Source organism: Drosophila bipectinata, chromosome 3R (assembly GCF_030179905.1).
Source record: "Drosophila bipectinata strain 14024-0381.07 chromosome 3R, DbipHiC1v2, whole genome shotgun sequence".
NCBI lineage: Eukaryota > Metazoa > Arthropoda > Insecta > Diptera > Drosophilidae > Drosophila > Drosophila bipectinata.
Genome location: NC_091739.1, coordinates 27,563,582 through 27,583,945, shown reverse-complemented (window position 1 = coordinate 27,583,945; position 20,364 = coordinate 27,563,582). Strand labels below are relative to the sequence as shown.

The following is a 20,364-nucleotide window of genomic DNA, read 5'->3' as shown; positions in this document are numbered from 1 at the left end:
AATTAAATAATTTCGCTAGCACTGCTATTAAATATTAATTTATACTTTTCTTCAGCAATAGATTGAATTTTGAACTGCAAAAGTATAACTACGTAACCGTATATGGTGATCACTATCTGAAAAGGTATTCGAGATTAATTAATTTATAACAAAAAACAAATGATAAATTACCCCTGCAAAGTGCTTCAGATTAATGTCAAAGAATCCACCGCAACTGAAATGTAGTTTAAGATGCTGCATCTGCAAGGTGTATTCCCGTATGCCCATTTTTAGGGTCACAAAGCTCGAAGCTGCTGGAATGGTACTCATCCGATGAAGAAGCCGAGGAATTTCTTTATTATACTACATATAATTTTAAATAAAAAAAAAATTTAATAATATGTAACATAGTAAATACTTACACCTTTAATGCAACGATCGCAGTGAAAAGAAACTATTAGAAGACTTGTCAGCAACACCAAACACCGAAGTGGACGTACTATAATATGGTTAAAAATTATAGTATAAGCCTGTAGAAAAAATCCCCCTAAGATTACTTACAATATTTCATATCATCATCGATAACTAATTGCTTTATGTAGGCCCAGTTGACCACGTGTAGTATTGTTAATCCATTATAGAGGAACATAAAAATCATGGGAAAGCTAAAGTACCCACTAACTTCTTCCACCAAATGCCAAACTCGTCCAGCGAGGGTCTGATTCTGCCTCAGAGCAACGCACAACTTTTGTAGTTCCTCGGTTTCCTCGCAGTCTATGAGCTCCTCTAGGATCTTCTCGAGAGTGTGTCGTATACGGCGTATGAACTCCTGAATTAAAATTACGAAAACACAAAATTCCTGGCCCTTGAGTTGTATCATAACCAGTATGAACTGTGTGAGAACCTTGTTTGGCCACCCCACATAGGATCCAATAGCCAGGTGGGTTAAATAAGGAATGGCCACAACGCAGAAGCACATCCACCATCCAACTCCTAGAGCCAAACGCAATCGGAATTTCCCGAGGGAAACCATCCCTCCATATTGTTCCAAGGCTTTGTCGACCTGTTCGTCCAGATCACCCATATCCTTGAAGATGTTCTTAAGACGCCGCCATTGAGTCAGCATATTTAAATGATTGCAAAACAGCACAAGTGCCATGAGAATCTTGTGAGTATTTCCCATAAACAGAGTGAAGTCCTCCACCTTAAAGTCTTTGATTTCCCTTTCCAATGCAGTCATGTTTATGTAACACTCATACATCACCATTAAAAATATGACCAAGGTATAGCAAGCATATCCTGGCACCAAGTACGAGCACCAACTTTTTCTTAAGGATTTCTGAAAACACGCAACTGGAGGTGTGATCGCGAAAATGGAAAAAACATGCAAATAAGGACGAATCGCGGTCATCAGTTGACTTTGGGTAGTCGCCATTTCCGCTGAGGTGCCAAGAGGTACTGAAGTCCTTACTTGGCTTCCAGGTTTTGTGCTTTTAAGTGAATTGAAACGATAAGGCAATCACCAGAGTGAATATATTTTAATTGACCTTATATCTAGATGTTTTAGACAATTTATTAATTGGTTTGCAATAGTCCGTCGGAATTATTTTTCTGGGCAATCGACTGAATTTTAAACTGCAAGAGTATTATGATGTAGCCCAATAATGTAACTATCACCTAAAATAAATGGGGTTTAATTAAAGTCAGTGTTGATATTTTATGGAATACCCCGCCAAAGTATTTCAAGTTAATGTTGAAGAATCCCCCGCAGGAAAAAAAGAGCTTCAAGTGCTGCATTTGCAAAAGGTACTCCTGCAGGCCCATGGTCAGAGTTGAAGAGTTTGTGGTTACAGAATTGCAACGTATCTGATGAAGGATTCGAGGCAAACTATTGTACTGAAACGGCATGTCAATAAAGCTTTCTCAATGAAACAAATTAATTTTTAAAAACTTACAGTATCCGTACAACGCTGACTTAAAAAGCAGGCCAATAAAAGGTTGGATATCAGCAAAAAACAAACCCCAAAACGTTCTATGAGGATATTTTTTTAAATTATAGGCCACCTTTTTTTATCCCCCAAAATACATACCAAAAGTACAGCAATCATTTTCAATAAAGGTGTTAATGTAGGCCCAGTTAATCATGTGCAGGATTGTTACACAGTTGTAAACGAAGAGCATAATCATGGGAAGGGAGAAGTAGCTGCCAAGCTCAGTCACAAGTCTCCAAATTTGACCCACAAGTCTTTGGTTTCGTTTCAAGGCGACACACAGAGCCTGGACCATGTCCTGGTCTTGACAGTCAACCAGTTCCAGTTGCAACTGCTGCAACGTGTGGCGCAGCAACCGTAGCATCTCATGGACCAACATCACAAACACACAATACTCCAGGGACTTTAACTGCTGCATCACTAGGACGAATTCGGTCAGAGTCTTGTTTGTAAAGTTCAAGAAAGGGCCCATCGATTCATATGTACATCGAGGCAGGCCTATCATTATCACTACTAGCCCCACCCCAATCCACATAATTAAACGCACTGTGAAACTTAATCGACGCTTCTGTCCTCCGAAACACTGGGAGGCATCCTCGATCTCTGACTCAAGAAAAGCAATCTCCTTGTAGATCCCACCAAGGCGTCGATAGTTGAGCAGCATATTCAGATAATTGCACACAGCTATGATGGAGGGCAGCACCTTCTGGGTGTTACCCATTACCTTTGTAAAGTCTTCCAGCTTGTACTCGACCACTTCCTCGTTTATTGATAAAAAGTTCACGTAGGACTCAAAGAAAACCAGAAGAAGGATAGCAATTGCATAGCCGACATAGCCAGACATCAAATACTTCTTGAGTCGCTGGTGGGAGGTTCTTTCGAAGATTTGGGGAGGTGGGGTTAGGACGAATACCGAAAATACCTGTAGGTAAGGAAGGGCGGAGGCCAGTAATCGACTCTTTCGACGGACGGGCATTCTGGTTGAGTGCTGAAATAAAACTGACCTCGGAAAGGGTAGTCCACACAATTCATACTAATTATGTAAAAGCTAAAGGGTTTATCTCTCCTGAGTATTCATTCCAATAAGCTCAAATTCAATTGTATACCTCATTAATTAGGTGTATATCATGATCTACCAGGGTGGTCTACGGATGATTCGTATCTGGCTCTAGTCCTGAACTATTTCCACGTTATAACGCTGGTAATTTCCGTTTTGCATACCATGCAAATATGGGTTAAATTGTTTTTGTCTTGGCTAGCAATCAGCATTGTCTTTTGACGATTGCATGTGCATTCCCACATCCTCATCCACATCCACATCCACGTCCACATTCGCAGAGCCATCTCTCCATCTGTCGCTTTCAATTGCTCCACTTTCTTGCTTCATTTTCCATTTTGTGCACATAATTGCACTTCTTGTGAGCTAAAGTGTGCAAACATCCAATTCCTACCACGACCCACCCACCCACAACCACTCAGGGGCTGATGCTCCATCCAGAGCCAAATCAAATGAAAACAGCCACAGCGATGCACGGTGGTAAATATTTAAATACATTTAAATCGTATTATCTGATCATGAATTATTTTACTGAAGTATATGTAAGAGTCTATCGACTATTTGTTTATTTTAAAAAGATAGAAAATAGATATTATATTAGAGATTATATAGAAGCATTTTTTCCAGTGCAGATTCCAGCTTACCCCTTCAATGCCCAACCGCTTGCTAATCCCGTGCTGGAATTTCACCAGAACACCCACACACACACAGAGATCCGGATACGGATGGGGGTTACGGGTTGCCGGCGCGACGGCAAGACATTGACGGGATTAAGTGTCCTTTTTAATTTTAAACTACTTCACTTCACTTTGCACAGTCAATGAGTACGCCGTACGTTCTCCCCTCGTTGGCCAAAAGCTCGGTCTGGTTTCTTCTGCCTTTATTCTCCCCTTCCTGTTTTTTTTTACTCTGGCCATATATGTGTCCTTTTCGAGTCCTTTTTTTTAAGCTTGATTAAGCACTTTGTGTAACTCTATGACATGGACATGCATTTGCATGCTGGACACCGTGCCAATGGCATTTTTAATTTGCCATAGAACCATCGTATCCTGATCCAGCTCCATCAGCCACAATAGTGCTGCTTAAACGGAAAATATCTTTAAGATACTGTGGGCTGAAAAATATATCAGGAAGTTGGAAAATGTTTGTGGAATTTATAATAATATTATTTAATTTATATGTGGTGAAAATGTATAAAAATGACCATCACTGCCACCCATTCAATCTAAAGGATATCGCCATGCATTAGTCCTGGGACGAGGGGACATCACTGGAATGATTCGGTGGCCCAAGAGCGGACTGATGGGGCGGGTCGTGCTTTCTGGCTCTCATTTATTATGCAGGACAGTGAAGTAACAATGACTTTGGATTATTGTTTCCTCCGTGCCGCAACAAACAATTGAAATACAATAAAATTAAATAATTTTTAACAAGCCACAGGAAAACGGAAGTGCTCACCCACCCACACATACGCACACAATCACAGACAGTCACACATACAGCCCTTAATAGCCAATCTCTGGCAATGGCGCACAGATAGTCCTTATAATAAACCGCTATGGAATTTATTTTTTTATTACAGCGCATTTTATCATTCCTATAAATATATATTGTGTATATTGTTTAAATTGCATTTAACTTTAACAAAAAAAAAAATATAAAATAAAAATAATATATATTGATATATTTTACTCGCAAAGGTAAATAAATCCGCATAACGACATTGTGTAAGTTCCCCGCTGCCTGGTTGAGTGTGTGTGCGACTGCGAGCAATAAACAAATACAATTTTATTATTTATTATTTATGTATTCATGGCCATTAAACGGATATCCGTGGCCATGGCGCATTAAATTGCAGCGCCAGCCACATGCCATGCACCCATTCCCAGTGGCTCCCAGAAGCTCAACACCTTCCAGCCTCCCTAACCCTCATGACTTGAAAGGAGGTAATACTCGGATTGGAATCGGATCACGTATTATTGGCATGGAAACAGCTTTAATGCACTTGCAGTCATGCTGCTTGATAAGTGTATTTAAAATTTGTGAATTGTTTGATAAAATGTTGAATAAAGTATCATATTAATTAGAAATGATATTGTAGGCTTATGTCTATGAACTTAGTAAATGTAACAATGCAAGGATTAAAATTACATTACCATATATTCTACATAATACAATTTATAAACAAAAGCACTGGCAATCCTTTAACAAAAGGATCTCTATACAGTAGCTATACAATCTTGGAGAGAATATAATTTGTTATCTGTCGAAGAACAGCCTTAAAATGTGGAAACAAATTTAAGGAAGTATCAATTGTGTTCGATTGAAGAAGGAAACCCTGGCTGGGAGATATATCCTGGACTGAGTACTCAGCTTTCCATTCCACTCACCATTCTCAGGCTTGTGGTTGGCGGTTTTAGTGACTTTGGCAGAGATTCAGCTGCCAGCCAGCGCTATCAATATGTAATCAATGCTTTCAAATAACTTTGCCATTCGCAACAAGGCTTTTGTTTCGTACACAGGAGAAGCCCGGAGACGGAGCTGGGTAATAGTAGCACCTAAACCGAGGCGGAAACAATGCAGGCTCGAGGCTCCAGACTCGGGGTGGAGTCGAGTGGAGTGGCTCTTACAAGGATATTGGGGGTGTTGCGATGGCGTGTGCCGGCGGCCCGGGGCGTACAAAAGGGATTTCAATAATACGCGCACAATCTGTGCTGAAAGCTTAAACAATAAAAGTGAAAATTCCGCCAAAGCCACTGGATACGCGCACGGATAAGGATATTATCGGCAGGAATACCAGATCCTTATCGTGTGAGTTTGGCCGAAGGCACACGCCAATCTCCTCACGAGGCTCACGAACTTTGAACTTGGCCATCTCTGGCAAAAAACTTAAAGTTGCGGTTCAAGGGACCCGAACAATGCTACATATCCCTGTAGCCTGGTAGCAGTGGGTATCCTTGTTTCCAAGGCAGACAATGCAGATTAGCCCTGGTGGTGGCCCACCACTCGAGACCATCGTCGGAGACAAAAGTACTCGGCAGGGATTTTAATGAATAACAAGATGAAGAAGTGCGGACCAAGGCAGTCGGCATAGGAGGCAGTCTGTAAGGCAGTAGTAGGCATCCAAATCAATTACATTGCGGTTGCCTGCCACAGCCAGGAGAGCACTCTTGAGTGCCAGGAGCACGTTCGCATATGAATATGAAATACACAAACACAAACACACACGTGTGGCCATAGCCATATCGATGAAAATCAATTCCACTGTCATTTGGGAATTTCTCAATTGGTCCGAGCAGCTGAAACTTTTGTGTTTGTGGCACTGAATTGTCAATATCAGCTCAACTTGATTTTGCTCCATTATCTGTGCAATTTGGAGCTTGACAGCATCGACTTGGCTGCAACTGTCGTTTTTGGGTTCAAGGAGGATACCTTTTTGACCTACTCGCCTCTTGCCAACTACCTACTGCCACTACCTACCAGCTGGCATCTGCCTGCGGCTTATTGGGCAAATTAGTTTTGCCTGATTGCAAATTGTACGGCCCAGCATGGGCCGGGACAGTCGTTCTGGTGACAGGACGTAAATTCAATGTCCTGGTATATGTTATGGCTTTATGCTGCCGTCATTTTAAACAAACTGCCCACGCCCCCAAGTCTACCCTAACCCTGCTGATTTATGTTTATGGTCTTGGCAAATATTTGCGCCACTTCAAAAGCATTATGATGATTATTAGCATTGTTTGCCATCGTAGTAAAACTGTCATACGTGTCTGACTGACTGTTGGCCAACATTTGCAGTCTCACAATATCCGGGTGCACGAAAAAAAGAGAGCAGCGCCAAGTGGGGCATCAACTGTAGCTGTAACTGTAGCTGTAACGGACAAACGTGAAACGTGACCGACGTGATGTTTATGCGAAAACATTTCCTTCCCATCATCTGAATAAGTGCGGCGCCGGCATTAGCATCTGAATCCTATATACATCTAGTACTAGTACTAGTACCATATCTGCAGAAGCATGCACATCATCAACGAGTTCCACATTCCTCGAAGGGGAATCGGGACTAATCGCCAAAGTATAGGGAGATTTTTGGGGTGGCAGCCCCTTTAAAGTGAATCGATGGCCCCACATGTCATCGTCATCGGAAAGGATCAAAAGTCTCAGGGGAACAGATGTCCTGAAAAAGATTTCTAGCTTCAAAAACGCGCTCATATCTGGGCTACATTATCCAGTATTTATTTTCAGTGCACAAATGTGTGTATATTAGCGGAAATGATAGAATTCAGAGGCAAAAGTCGCATTGGCGGCAAGACAACTGCGTGACAATGCCAGGGTCCCCGAGCGGGCTGAAAGAGGAAAACTTTTTTGTTGGCCCCCACCCAGACATTGGCGGAAAGTTGTCGCCCATATGGTTGTAGCTACAACGACATCCAGAGTACACGAAGTACGACAGCAGAAATCGCACCCTTGTGATGCCACCACCGTCGCCATTTTCAGTGTAAATATTTAAACAATAATAAGTTGGCGGAAAAACGTGGGGAAAACTCTTATGTTGCCAGCGCGCAAAGTGAGGCAAACTTTTGTTATCTTTTCACCATGAAAATAGCACGAAATTGAACAGGAAAACGCTGGCGGACCCAGACGGAGTCGTAGTCAGAGCCCAGAGGTGAGCTACCAATGGGTAGCAGGTGACAGGTAGCATGGGAGGGAGGGACTACACCTCCTCCGCGGCTAGGATCGTTAGTTCGACAGACAGACAGTTGGGTTGAAAGCATTGCACGTGCACTAATCATCGCAGATGGCAGCAGTGGTGGGCTCACGGGAGAGTTTGGATGGCTGGCGTATCGCCTTTCATGTTTTCAATTAGCGTTAATGTCAGCACGGCTCTGGATCCGGATCTGGAGCTAGAAACTATCCCCATTGGCCGATGTTTGCTTTTGGCCAAGACACCCCTTTTAGCTTTCAGCTCAAATAAAGGCTTGTTAGTGGTCGAGCACACAATGGAGTAGAATAACTCCAAGCCTTAAAATTTCTTGTTTTACAATTAAAATAAAAGCATTCCATTTGGTGAAAAAAAATTAAAAGAATATTAATTTCAGTCAAAAAATTCCCTTATTCGAAGTGCGGCTTGGAATATTACTTTTGCGGATAAAATTCAAAGAGTCTGAATTAATTTCCGACAGGCTCCATCCATCATCCAAGGTCCCCTCTAAGGCAACTCTTTATTCATACCTTAACTGCTCTATAAATATTATCAGAAGAGTCTTGCCTTTACCCCGAAAATGTCATTTGCATAACCGTCAATCATACGCCACGTATGCCGGGTATGCCACGATGGCTCTTGCTGTTCCACCTTGTTTGTTTCTGCTCCACTGAGTGTGCACACCCATTGAACAGGTAGAGAGCACCCACGAAGGATTCCTAACCCAAACCACATGCCATATGTTTCGATGGCATTGGAAATTTTGCTTCTCGATTTGCGTTTGCGTTTTATTTCGAAATTGAATTTCAGCACTGATTATATTTTTTGCTTCGTTTTTAACCCCGCTCCTGATGCTGTCACTGGTGGTGGGGTAGGGTTGCATTGATTGGAGGGGATCCCACTCCCGGTCCCCTGTTGTTTGGGCTCTCAACTTGCCGGGGGTGCATAAATAAGCGCCACTCAATTATGCAGACTGTGGGCGAAGCAGCTATAATCCTTTATCCCTCCACCTGCGACGTGTCGATTTGATTTGCTTTGCAATTTATTTTTGAATTGCGCTGACAAGGACACACCTTCTCCATATGGCAGTTATATAATGGCAGTCTTCTGTGTCAAAACACTTTGTAAGCATTATGTTACGGTAATGGCAAATTGCCGGTTAAAAAAACACTCACGACTCGCAGCTACATTCTTGGCAAAATGAAATCGATTTATTTTCAATATTTACTTTCGCACTTGAAGTACTTGGCTTTAATTTCAAAAGGATTTTTATTTGTCGTAAATGGAGCCTGCAATTAGATGCTTCATAGAATCTTTCTGGCTCTTGCCAGTTTTGTTTTTTTGTCGTCATTAGCAGGAATTTAAAACCTTTTTGCCGATGGAAAAAGTTAGGTCAATGCCAATATTTCATTTGAAGTGTCACGGCGCTGGAAATTTGTCTGAATTTGCCCTGGCTGAGGCTGAGTCTGAGGGTATTTAAATGTGGCCCATTACATTTTATATTGCCATTTGCCTTTGAGGTTTTGTGTGTTACATTTAATTGCAAATTTCTGTTGAAAAAGTTCAACTTCCCTCCTTCTCGTTGGCCTCCAATTTGGTTCCTTTTCCTCGGCTTGGTTTACTTTCTACTCGTTTCTACGGCCTCAAACGTTCAACTCATTAAAAAGTGAAACAAAAATGGTTCGTTTCCGAGGAGAAACGGAGCGCGGCTGTTAGTCTATTTACCCGACACTGCAGCAATTTCCGTGCAATTATTGGTCAATTCCAGCAAAAGGTTTTAAGTCCGCTCAGTAGTTGTGTGAAAAAACACTCGATGGTTTTTATAAATATTTAATGACTTAACCACAAAAATTGATTGACATTTGATATGCCTGTTTGATGAGCCCCCTCGTTGACATTGCGACAGGCCAATTGTATGTATTAATTACATTTTCACTGCCGGCCGTTTAATTCGGAAATTAATTTAAATTAAGAGAGCGGGCCAAACATGTATGATGCATGGCAGAAATTACGCAAAGTGTAATTAACAAAAAAATGCATATTATTTAACAAAAAATGGCAAACACGCTTCAGGCCAAAATTGCGTATGGAAGTGGCATAAAAAACTGCATAAAAATAAGCATTGAAGATCGAATTGATGGCGATGGAATTGGTTCGGCAATTTTAAAATGAGAAAATGCCCCACTTCCCACTCAAGTTGATGGAAAAAATGTCAGCAACAGTTGGAGCCGCTAGTCGAAAATGAAAATATAAACGCCTTCAGTGCGTTAACTGGAAATCAAATTAAAAATGCGAATACGCTTCGGTGTAGGATGAGATATCCTTTGCATATAGCCTTATGGAATAATATTGTATATACAGACTGACTGAGCATTGTACATCCCTTGGCATGAATTCAATTAAGTTGGCAATTGTTGGCCAAGTAAGCAGCGGCCTTTGCCAGCAGTTGACCATCCCGGTCATCGTATCAGGAATCAGCATATTTGCTGGCCGTAGCTGGCTGTAACTGGCCGTGGATGTGGCTTTAACCGCCTGACCGCACATAATTAGTGTCATTGGCAGGAACGCCGCCCGCCAGCGAGTTGGCAAGCAAATATAGCCAGTGAAAGGTAATTCGGGGTGCCACGGCAAAGACAATTGCACTTTTGATAAATTGTGGCCTGGCAGCAACAGCTGCTGATCTTATTACCGATGTCGTTAATAAAATATATGCCAGGCCATCAGGATATTGCCAGGGCGAATGTGTGTCAGCATCAGGTATTAATACGGAATATTGCGTATACGCCCAGTTAACAGATCAACTGTGTCAGGGCGGCTTGACCTGTTTTACAAGAATAATATTCGTTATGCATATATACATAAGTTATTAGATTAATCTTTATTTTATTTCCTCTGTTTTATTTGACAAGCAATTAATAGATTGAATTAGACGAACGCTGAAAGCTGTGGCCGTCTGAGTAAGCAACAACTTTTGTGCGGTTTGTGGTTTGCCATTTTCTTGGCAAACAAATTTTTACCTTTTCCTGTTTTCCAGTTCGCCCTTTTCGCTTTACTTGATTTCCTGATTTTTTCTCAACTCCCTGGACTGAGGAATGCAGTGGCAATAAATCGAATCGAGGGTGGTTGGTTAACCCAAATGGCAACAAATTAGAGCTTCAACTGTTTTCAGCTTGTTCTAATTCTTCGTCTCGCTGCCCGTTGAAAAATCGAAATCACTCTCGCTGCCGCCACCGCCTCCGCCACCACCTCCACTGCTACTTGGATTTGCCGGAGCGGGCGTGGCTGCGGCGGCTGGGCCAGGATTTGGGGAAACTGGGGCGGTCGGTTTCACGCTTGAGCTGTCATCCGTTTCGCTGCTGTCAACGAAATTAACGCGCTTCTTCTTCTTCTGCTGCTGCTGCTGGTGTTGCGCATCATTAGGCGCCGCTTGTTTGTCTGTCGTCGTGGAAAGTATCGACGTGGGCTTGATGGGCTTAGGATTGGCGGTGCTACCGGAATTGAGAGGTTCCGGCGTAGCAGGAGCAGCTGCTGGCACTGCTGGACTTGGCTCTTGAACTTCTGGGACATCCTGACTATTCTCCGCAACTGGATACACTTCCTGCTGTTCCTGCAAGGGCTGCTGCAGTTCCTCCTGTTGCTGCTGCTGCTGCTGCTCATACGCACTGTAGTCATAATTCTGGACAGCATTGGCATCGTACTCCTGGCCGGCATAGCTGCCATCCGGTGCATATTGCTGGGCATTGGGATCGGCTATATATTGCCCGGTGGCCTCATCGTATATGTAACCCGGATAGGCCACGTTCGGATCATAGCCAGCGGCGTACTGACCGTCCTCGTAGTTGCCGTAATCAATATTGGAGTACTCTTGCGGCTCACCATTGGGATCCCCAGCACCGGCAGTTGTAATTTCTGTTGCCGGTCCAGGTGCAGCTGCAGTGGCATCAGTTGCACTGGCATCCGTTGCATATGCCTGTGTATAGTCGGTGGGATTTCCGATTTCACTGTAAAGCGGTTCCACCGTTGCGGAGCTCGGTTGCTGTTGCTGCTGTTGGTTGTTGGAATCGATGCTAGCATATATGGGCTCACTGCTCTCACTATATCCACTGGCGTCGTATTGCCCGTAATGACCAGCCGCATCTGCAGACTCCACTGGCTGCACCTCCATATCCTGCAGAACTTCGGACGTGGGTGCGTTGGTTACCAAATTTTCAAAAAATCCCTGCGTGGGCGGTGCTGCTCCACCTGTACCTCCTGTTCCCCTTCCCGTTCCCGTTTCCGTTCCTGTTCCTGTCAATCGTTCGCCGTAAATGGCATTTTCAATATTCTCTATCGACACACCCGGCTTTGTCTGTTGTTGCTGTTGGAGGTGCTGTGTTACGGTGTTACCTACGTCCTGGCTGACTGGCGGCGACAATTGATTACCCCTTGCCAGTTGCTCATCAACCGCAGCCGCTGCCTTTTCCAGAGCCGCCCGACTGGCTTTGACTTCGTCCAGCAAATCGTTGCTGATGCCAAGTTTGGCACTTACTTCGCTGGCACGCACGTTTAGTGGGCGTTTGTCTTCCTGTGAGCGGCCGGGGGTCGGGTTGGGAGGCCCTAGCTCTTGCCAGGACTCATCGATTTTCAGCTCACCAAAGTATGCGTCAAAGTCATGTTGTTGTTGTTGCTGGACGGGCTCATTATGGCCACCGACAGTTGGTGATTTTTCATACTCGACTTTAGTCACGCGTGAATTTGTCCAGGCATCCAGGTCGCCTCCGTTTTCTCTCTGCGGCTGTCCGCGGACGTCATGGTCAGTTGCCGTTCCTCCTGCTGCTGATGTTGCTGCCAATCCTCCGGCTCCTGGTGTTGCTCCGGCTGCGGATGTTGCTGCATTCGGCGTCACCGGCAGTTCAGTTAACGTCAGCGCGGAAGACGTCTTTGGCAATTTATCAAACGTCAACGAGGATGTGGCCAGAGTGGAGGATGTGCTGCTCAGCTGCCGTGCTCCACTGCCGGCTCCGTTCTCTTGGCTGGCCGTGCTTGATGTCGCTGCTCCTCCTGCGCCTGCCCCTCGACCACCACCTAGCTCCTGCGCCTGATAATCACCTGTCAAGTGAGGCTGCATGCGCTCCGGTAAATCGGCATTCTCATTATCAAAGGCGCGCAGGGTGGCACGCAAATCGAACAGGTTCGAGGTGCCCAGAGGAGTGACGCGTCCGCCAAAGAGATCTGGATAGTAAACAGGATGGTGAGCGGGAACACCAGCTGCCAAAGGGGTGGGGGTATGGGGTTGGGCCAGTCCTGGGGCGAACTGAGGCGTCAGCATCATGCCCGCCTGTGTGGGCGTGGCCATGGCAAAGGTCCAGGGCTGTGGTGTCGGTTGCGGTGGATTGGTCACCACCGTCGCCTGCGGTTGCAGCAGAACTGGAATGGCCCCACCGGCAGGTGCAGTGGCAGGTGCCGTCGTCTGTTGGATGCAGCGCAGTGTTTGATTTTGCACCAATTTTGCAAAGTACATTTGGTATTGCAACTGTTGGAGGAGAAAAAAGTAGAGGTAAGATATGTAGTTAGGGTTTATAGACTAGGATGGTATGCTTTCAAATCTGTATAAATTCCTAAAGATGTATTTTTTGCCTTTAAGATTTTTTAATATAAACAGGCATATATTTTTCTTCATGTGTGATTGGTTTTCATTCCTCAGGCAATAAGGATACAAACCTTCATCATTTTAAGACGTTCGCTGCGTTGCGACATGGCCGCCGTTTGCTCATCGATCCGCTCCAGCATGTCAACCAGTTTCTTATTCCGCTCGTTGCGTTTCGACTGCTCCTCGAGGAACTCCTGGTACTTTTGGCGGCTTTTGTGGCGCATCGATTTATCCCTGGAATATACAGTATTTACTATTGCATCTCCTTCAGCCGATTGAGGAAAATATCAAAAGCTACTTACAGCTCACTGCGCTTCTGCAATATTTTGTCCAACTTATGCTCCAACTGCTGGCGATTATCCTCGCTGCGCAAAGGGAATAAAAAAATGAAAATCAAAATCAAAATATTAGGAAAATCAAAGACAAAGCTTTTAAAAAGGATTTCTAAGCAGCTGCATGTGATGCATCCAGGAAAGCTCACTAAAAGCCGACCTACACACATCAATGGCTGAGTCCTTTGTGCGGAATGCTTGCTTTGCTGGAGGACATTTCAAGTTGGCCGCAAATACCACCGGGGTATCAAAGCACAACATGCCACTCAAAAGTTAGGTCACAAGAGTCGTTACTACAGAATAAACTTTTCAAGTTGCAGCGTTTTCTATTTTAGTTTCTGCTTCGATAACTTCGATGAAATATTTTTATTGAGGAAAGTTTACATTAACATGTATTAACATTTTAATGCATCTATTCAGTATCTCAAATATTATTATCTAACATTAGCCTTACCTGCGTTGAAGCTTCTCCTGCAGAAGCTCCACCTGCAGCTTGTAATTCTCTAGCTCTGCCTGGGGAAACATCGCTGGTCAGTGTCTGGTTATCCTTGCAGGTGCCTTCTGGCGAACTGTACCACTTGGCGGCTCCGACTCAACTGGCCAAATGCACTCTGCTATTGACACAGTTTGTCGCTTGGCACGAGGAGGGCATTAATGCGATAGTGTGTTCTATTTTTAAGGTAACTTTATTTGAATAGCCGCATTAAATACAAGGGTTCGTGCATGTGTGCGACTGACTGGCATTTGTTTGTTGAGTCGCGTTGCCATGGCAGTGGGTCCTGTTTCTTGGCAGTTCCTTTGGGTATTTACGGGTATATTTTGGTGGTTGCTTGGCATTGGCCAGGGACAATCGGCCTTATCGATTTCACGACTACTCGACTCGCTCAACGTGCCACGCATTGAGGAACAACTTACTTACTTTCGATTTTTCGCCCCATGAATTTTACATTTGCTCGACGCGGTTGTGGTTGTTGTACACTAATTATACGCCCGGCAAGTAGGTCACTTCTTTTAGTTCTTTTTGAGACCCGGTCTGGTCCGTTCTTAGTCCTGCCAAAAAATAAAGGGGGAGAGCCGGAAAAAATACGTGAAGAGTGGACTGGGGGTCACCGGACCCGGTGGACCCATTTATAATGCATTGCACGGGATTTCCCTGCACGAGTGGGCCCAGCTTCTTGCCATCTCTGTCCGGATGAGTGTAAACACATGTTGTTGTCGCACCCTCGAACCAAGGAATACACTTGAAAAAATAAAGAAGCTATTTTACATATTATTATTATTTTGAATATCAAATGATAGTTATGTTTATACACTTTAAGAAGTTTTTTTGTTGAAAAATGCATATAGCATATATTTTTTGGATTATTTTTTTTGTCCAAGTGTTGATTTTTCGGAATGTGCGGCCAAGCGTGCGCCACCTGAATGTGAATTAATGGTAGTGGCGTCTATCACTCCCCCGGCCGCAGACAACAACGCAGGACCTCTTACACACACACACACACACACACACCCACAAGTCCACTGTTTCACATTCAAATACACTCAAACACACTGACACAGGCGTCCGCTGACATATTCACACACTCACCACATGGACAGAGACTGTCCTGTAATGTCCTGGCGTGTCCTGTCCTCTCCTTTCGTATCCTTTCCTGCCTGCCATCATCAGCGTGCCCAGCGTCAGCACTGACCACTCTCCTGTTCCTGCCACTAAAGCCGCAGCAGCTCCATGTCCCACCGTGTCCTGCTTGACTCGTTCCTGCTTCTGGCCCTTTCGCCGGCTTCGCATGTCCCGGCTGCTCCATATGGCATATGCCGGCGTTGTCACGGTGTCGTGGTTGCGGCCCGCAATATAAAATTTTTGGTTATTTACATGTACGGGATAACAAACGAGCGCAAAAAGGACCAAACGGGGCTTGGGTCAGAGGAGCTGTCATAAGTGCGGCTGTTTATCTCCGCGGTTCCTCGTTTTTGCACGTCAGACTTTCGGTCACTGAGTGAGTCTGGGTTTGAAAAACAGGGGAGTTCCTTTTGCCAAAAAGAGGGCGCTTAACTTTCAATAATATAAAGGTTTTTAATAGTACCAATTATTACAAAAGATATACATATGGAGATGAACTTTATATAGTGTGAAAGGGTTTTTTATGAAGTAGTAGATGTCCATGGGCTTCTACGGAAACAAAAAAAACTTGTTTCTAAGCGACCAAAATTAAGGACCATTACCTATGCGGGTTTCATGTAATTTTCAAAGCTTTGTTTACGAATATTTTTACATTTTATGTCCGAATGATGATAACAATTATAATTATAATTATTCTTTTCTATTACATGTTGTAAGTGCTTAAAGGCCTCTACTTTTTAAAAGTATCTCTATTCTTCCTTGGCGTCTAATATTTACATATTCATTATTTCGAGCCAACAATTTGCGACAGGACCTTGACGTTATTAATAGCAGCCAAACTTGGCATGTCCTGGCACCCAAGACATTCTTTGAACGGATATTGGCGGGGTGGTATGGTGTGCAAGGATATCAATGGAAAGTTTGTCATAATCGAACATTTGCATTCAAAAGATGGGAGGGGTCCCTCCCCTGCTAAATGGAAATTGAAAATTTTTTGCTGGCAAAAATTTCTTGTGGCGAGCGGGCGATTTATGTGTTTGACTTTACGCTGCAGTTGCCTGGCGTTTCGTCCTTTTCAGCTGCGATGGTGTGTGTGTTTAAGTGCGAATGCTTATCAGGCGGTGCACAGCGCACTTTTTGGGGGCACTTAATTTTGGCTGGCATCCTTAGCGGTTCGAGATTCGAGGAATGAGTGGTGTGGCGGGCAGAGCGCGACCCGAGAGCTTCTTTTCCCGATTTGCAGTCAATGAAGTAGAAAACTGAAAACTTTTTCTTTGGAGTCTATTAAAAATAATGGCAGCCGAACGCAGAATCGCCCGCCAAGAACGTACAGCTCCCCATGCCGTCGCCATGTGTGTCCTTTTGCCCCTCTCTGGCCTCCTCTTCCACTTCTCTATCTCTCCGTGAATGTGCGAGACAGTGGCGGGCATTAAATTAATGTCCGCCCTGCCATTTCTCACAATTGCCTGGCCCGGTCACAGACATTCTGACACTGCCGGTGCATTGACCACTTTTTGGTTTGGTTTGCCTTTAAAGAGCTATATTATCTACGCCAAAGGATGCGCCATAGGACTTACTATCATAAACGGATACTCCTTGATTCGGAATATTATAGTTCTTTATTTTTAATGTCTCTTTTAATGTGATATTTTAAATAATTAATGGATATAACTTTGTATTTCTTCCTTAAAAAGCTTTAGCTTTATAGCTTATATTATAAAGCTAACACCAAGTAGCACCATTGATAGGGTACTTGTTAGTCCTTACACATCTTTAAGTATTCAAAAAGGTCCATGCACTTGGTTTATTTTTAAACTCAGTCGCCGCGGGCACGCTGGGAAAATCGTGGAAAAGTGAGCCCCGGACCCAGGGTTGTGCAGGTTGTGCGGTTAATGCGATAATTTAATTGTAATACGGGTCTGGGTCTGGAGTCCTGTGCGCCAATAATTTAACTTGCAATCAGCGCGGCATTTATTGGGTTAAACACATAAGCCGGCGCCCATGACAAAGACGCATACTTGCATGCCCAAGAAGTGAACGAACCCCAAGGATACAGAGCCAGGGCAGCTGTGGCAGATACACAGGATCAGATGCCGGCGGGGGGGATTGGGCTGGGAGGCCAAAAGAAAGCCAAAGGCAGTCGAAGTCGGGAAAATAAATTCTACGATTGCTGTGCACCAAGGGTGCCCAACTCCGCCAGTTGGGCATTTTTGCACGTAAGCTACGAGGACGATGACAGCAATGAAATATGCAAGCCAGAGCCGGAGCCCCAGGATTTCGCCAAGGCTTTCCCTGTACATGAGTCAGAAAGTCAGAAAGGATGAGCGAAAGCCCGGGTTCATGTCGAAAGCCAAACATTTATGAACTCTACGAGGGTAGTCTTAGCAACAGTTACCGGGGTTAGCCCACTGGCTCTGACTCATATCGACTTCTGTCGAAAAAACACTTTGACACAAGTAGCAATGCTGGAAGGACATAGCCAGGAGCATTTGCAGGAGCTGCGGCGCATCCTGCTACTGACCATTTATAAGGACACTCTTAATCAGTTGGTATTGCAGCAGCGATCCCAGCGTCTAAATGCCAGGAATCCAATATCTCTGCCAGCTTCCCTGAGGCGGCGTCGCAGCTCGTCGATGGGTGGACACGAAAAACAGGAACATGTTCTGATTACGGGCAAAGTCCTGCCACGGCTGGAGTCCCTTCTGGGTGAACCCGAGGATGATGCCGATCAACTGGATGAAGATGTTCTAAATTCTCTCAAGTTCGAGCGTGATATGGATGCATTGCGAACAATATTCGAAGCAGCCATTAATGATGTGGAATTGCAGGAGAAAAAAAAGTTCCAGGATATCAAGGACGAGAAAACTTTGGAGGAGAAACACGAAGTTGAAGAGGCACCACTGGATGTTCCAGAGCAGCAAATTGATTGGCAGAAACAAGAATCCTTAGATGATTGCCACGAAATATATAAAAAGAAAAGCAAAGATGAGGAAGAGCAAGACTCTGCTCCAGAAGAAGACAAGGATTCCAAGGATGGTACAAAACCCTCGCCTTCAGATGATAAGAGTCTTGAGATCCTAAAGCAAGCTATCTATGCCCTGGCTGGAAACAAAAGCGAAGTATCCCAGGCGTCCCAGAAGTTGCAGGAATCTAAGGACGAGCTGAAGCAGCTGAAGGAGGCACTGGACATCGAAAAGCGCGACACCAAGGCCAAGCTGGAGGATCTGGAGGAACGGATTGCAGACACCAAGTACAAGCTGCGCTGCGTGTCCCGAGTGAACGACCTCGAGTACAGTTTGGTGCAGCGCTGGGAGGAAGGTCGCCTGGCCCAGGGAACGATTTGGGGCGAGAACGCGGAGCGGGCCTATTTGCGGGACATTCTTGACATCAAACAGCGAATCGCCCGGGAGGAGCGTGTGAGTTGCGAGCTGCGATCCTTTCGCCAGCGGGAAATCCAGGACATGACACAACAGATTGAGGAGTGGAAGAAACGATACGTCAGCGAAATGCGAAGGGTGGAGCGCGAAGCCGAGGCGTGGGAGCTGCGAATCCTGGAGCAGAAAAAGCTGTTGGTGCGCCACCGTGAGATCTTCGCCGAACGGATGTCCTTCGTGCAGGAGTACCGGGCACAGAAGGCCGAGGAGCAGCGTCTGCACGATCTCCAGGTGCATCGCATCAACTGTGCCGTGAGACTGCAGGCCTGGTGGCGCGGCACTATGGTTCGCCGAGGACTGGGACCTTTTAAGAAGAAACCCAAGCGAGGAAAAAAGGGCAAGCCTAAAAAATAGATTTTTAAATGCTTATCAAGAGAAATAAATTGAAATTTTAATGAATATATGTAGCTTAGAGGTATTTAATTATAAAAATCAACTATGAGCTAAAGTTGCAATCAAAGTTGAAATGACAGTTTTGACTGACAGTTGATGTTTCACTTTTGCTGTGTATTGTCAGCTTGGCTGTGGGATTTTTCAGAATTTTCTCTCCGCTTTATGGAAATTAACTTGTGACTTAAAACCAATTAAAAGTTGGACGCACTGCAGTTAACACGTCAGCGGTCGGCTACTGACGTCGCCCTTAATGACATGCTGCCATTGTCAACAGGCACGTCTCGGGCATTGTTTACGCGAGGCGATAATAATGGCAGGACAGCGGGCGCTGGGCCCGGGATGGCCTGGCCCAAAAGGCCAAAGTTGAAGTTGCATCTGGAGTTGCATCGCTCCACCCACTGCCTCCGCCCCTTTTTGTTTTCTGTCGGAGCTTTCCTTTTCTGTATTTATTTATCCTTTATGCCTGGGAATATGGCCAAAGTGGTTTATTTGTTGTGCCACACACTGAATCAGGCGTGGGGATAAAAGGGGCGTGGCTGGAGGCTGAGGCGGCTCGGGTAGCGACGGCGTTCATTTGGTTTTCGCGATGCGTGCGGAGGAGATAAACTGCGACAATTTGCCCGGTGAATGAGTGGAACTTTTTCACTGTCACTGTGCCGTGGGAAACAAAAGCAAAACTTTCCCCTGCGAGTGTGTGGACATTGCAATTTAAAATATAATTAATGGTCGTTGCCGTAATTTATTGAATTTGCATGGCACAAGGCTGCATTGCTGTCATTTCTTGTTTGCCGTTTGCCAGTTGGCGAGAGCGTCCTTGCCAGTTGGCGAGAGTGTCCTGCGTGGCAAGCGTCTGCACATGCACTCACTTTTGTTTTAATGAACGCTTCCCTCCCCAGCTCTCAGCTCCTTGGCTATCCATTTTCAGCTACATTTGTTGCTGCCAGAACAACAATAACATCCCGATAATGACTGGCGAAATTCCATTCCGAGCTGGGAAAAGGCACGGTTGGCATGCGAACTCATGGATTCTTGTGTGCTCAAAAATTTTGGGAATTTTTCTGTTTTTATAAATTATAAAGGAGTTATTTTGGATGATTTAATGGTCGCATCTAAATATTTTTCATATTTTTCATTGGAACTTTATGAAGATAAAAACGAGAATATTTCTATGCATTTTTGTAGCAATTTTGGCAACTCCACAGACAAGTGACAACCACAGTGGTTGC

The 20,364-nt window shown here is 44.6% G+C and overlaps 4 protein-coding genes across 4 annotated transcripts; 1 reads left to right on the top strand and 3 right to left on the bottom strand.

The window, feature by feature from the left end:
- Positions 1-2: 2 nt before the first annotated feature.
- On the bottom strand, positions 3-1,414 carry LOC108121779 (putative gustatory receptor 98b). The gene is made up of 4 exons (XM_017236067.2): positions 541-1,414; positions 402-478; positions 172-342; positions 3-116 (listed from the first exon to the last, which is right to left on the bottom strand). Exons 1-4 carry the CDS (start codon positions 1,412-1,414, stop codon positions 3-5), a joined length of 1,236 nt encoding a protein of 411 aa, XP_017091556.2.
- Positions 1,415-1,523: 109 nt separating this feature from the next.
- LOC108121778 (putative gustatory receptor 98b) lies at positions 1,524-6,388 on the bottom strand. Its single transcript, XM_017236065.3, has 5 exons — positions 6,374-6,388; positions 2,070-2,928; positions 1,935-2,011; positions 1,708-1,875; positions 1,524-1,656 (listed from the first exon to the last, which is right to left on the bottom strand). Exons 1-5 carry the CDS (start codon positions 6,386-6,388, stop codon positions 1,555-1,557), a joined length of 1,221 nt encoding a protein of 406 aa, XP_017091554.2. The 3' UTR covers positions 1,524-1,554.
- Positions 6,389-10,645: 4,257 nt separating this feature from the next.
- Positions 10,646-14,300, bottom strand: LOC108121820 (neurogenic protein mastermind). Its single transcript, XM_017236116.3, has 4 exons — positions 14,145-14,300; positions 13,661-13,723; positions 13,430-13,592; positions 10,646-13,241 (listed from the first exon to the last, which is right to left on the bottom strand). Exons 1-4 carry the CDS (start codon positions 14,213-14,215, stop codon positions 10,905-10,907), a joined length of 2,634 nt encoding a protein of 877 aa, XP_017091605.2. The 5' UTR covers positions 14,216-14,300; the 3' UTR covers positions 10,646-10,904.
- Positions 14,301-17,773: 3,473 nt separating this feature from the next.
- LOC108121901 (dynein regulatory complex protein 9) lies at positions 17,774-19,099 on the top strand. Its single transcript, XM_017236205.2, has one exon. It carries the CDS (start codon positions 17,774-17,776, stop codon positions 19,097-19,099), a length of 1,326 nt encoding a protein of 441 aa, XP_017091694.2.
- Positions 19,100-20,364: the final 1,265 nt, after the last annotated feature.

What these genes read in the sequence shown, in the direction of transcription:
- LOC108121779 (XM_017236067.2), bottom strand. Translation starts at nt 1,414, where the DNA reads ATGGCGACTACCCAAAGTCAACTGATGACCGCGATTCGTCCTTATTTG. An exon ending in CGATGATGATATGAAATATT is followed by an intron (nt 479 to 540) that starts GTAAGTAATCTT and finishes ACCATATTATAG; the next exon opens with TACGTCCACTTCGGTGTTTG. An exon ending in ATCTGAAGCACTTTGCAGGG is followed by an intron (nt 117 to 171) that starts GTAATTTATCAT and finishes ATACCTTTTCAG; the next exon opens with ATAGTGATCACCATATACGG.
- LOC108121778 (XM_017236065.3), bottom strand. An exon ending in AAATGATTGCTGTACTTTTG is followed by an intron (nt 2,012 to 2,069) that starts GTATGTATTTTG and finishes ATATCCTCATAG; the next exon opens with AACGTTTTGGGGTTTGTTTT. An exon ending in ACTTGAAATACTTTGGCGGG is followed by an intron (nt 1,657 to 1,707) that starts GTATTCCATAAA and finishes CATTTATTTTAG; the next exon opens with GTGATAGTTACATTATTGGG.
- LOC108121820 (XM_017236116.3), bottom strand. Translation starts at nt 14,215, where the DNA reads ATGTTTCCCCAGGCAGAGCTAGAGAATTACAAGCTGCAGGTGGAGCTT. An exon ending in CAGGAGAAGCTTCAACGCAG is followed by an intron (nt 13,724 to 14,144) that starts GTAAGGCTAATG and finishes CCCTTTGCGCAG; the next exon opens with CGAGGATAATCGCCAGCAGT. An exon ending in AACGTCTTAAAATGATGAAG is followed by an intron (nt 13,242 to 13,429) that starts GTTTGTATCCTT and finishes CTCCTCCAACAG; the next exon opens with TTGCAATACCAAATGTACTT.
- LOC108121901 (XM_017236205.2), top strand. Translation starts at nt 17,774, where the DNA reads ATGCTGGAAGGACATAGCCAGGAGCATTTGCAGGAGCTGCGGCGCATC.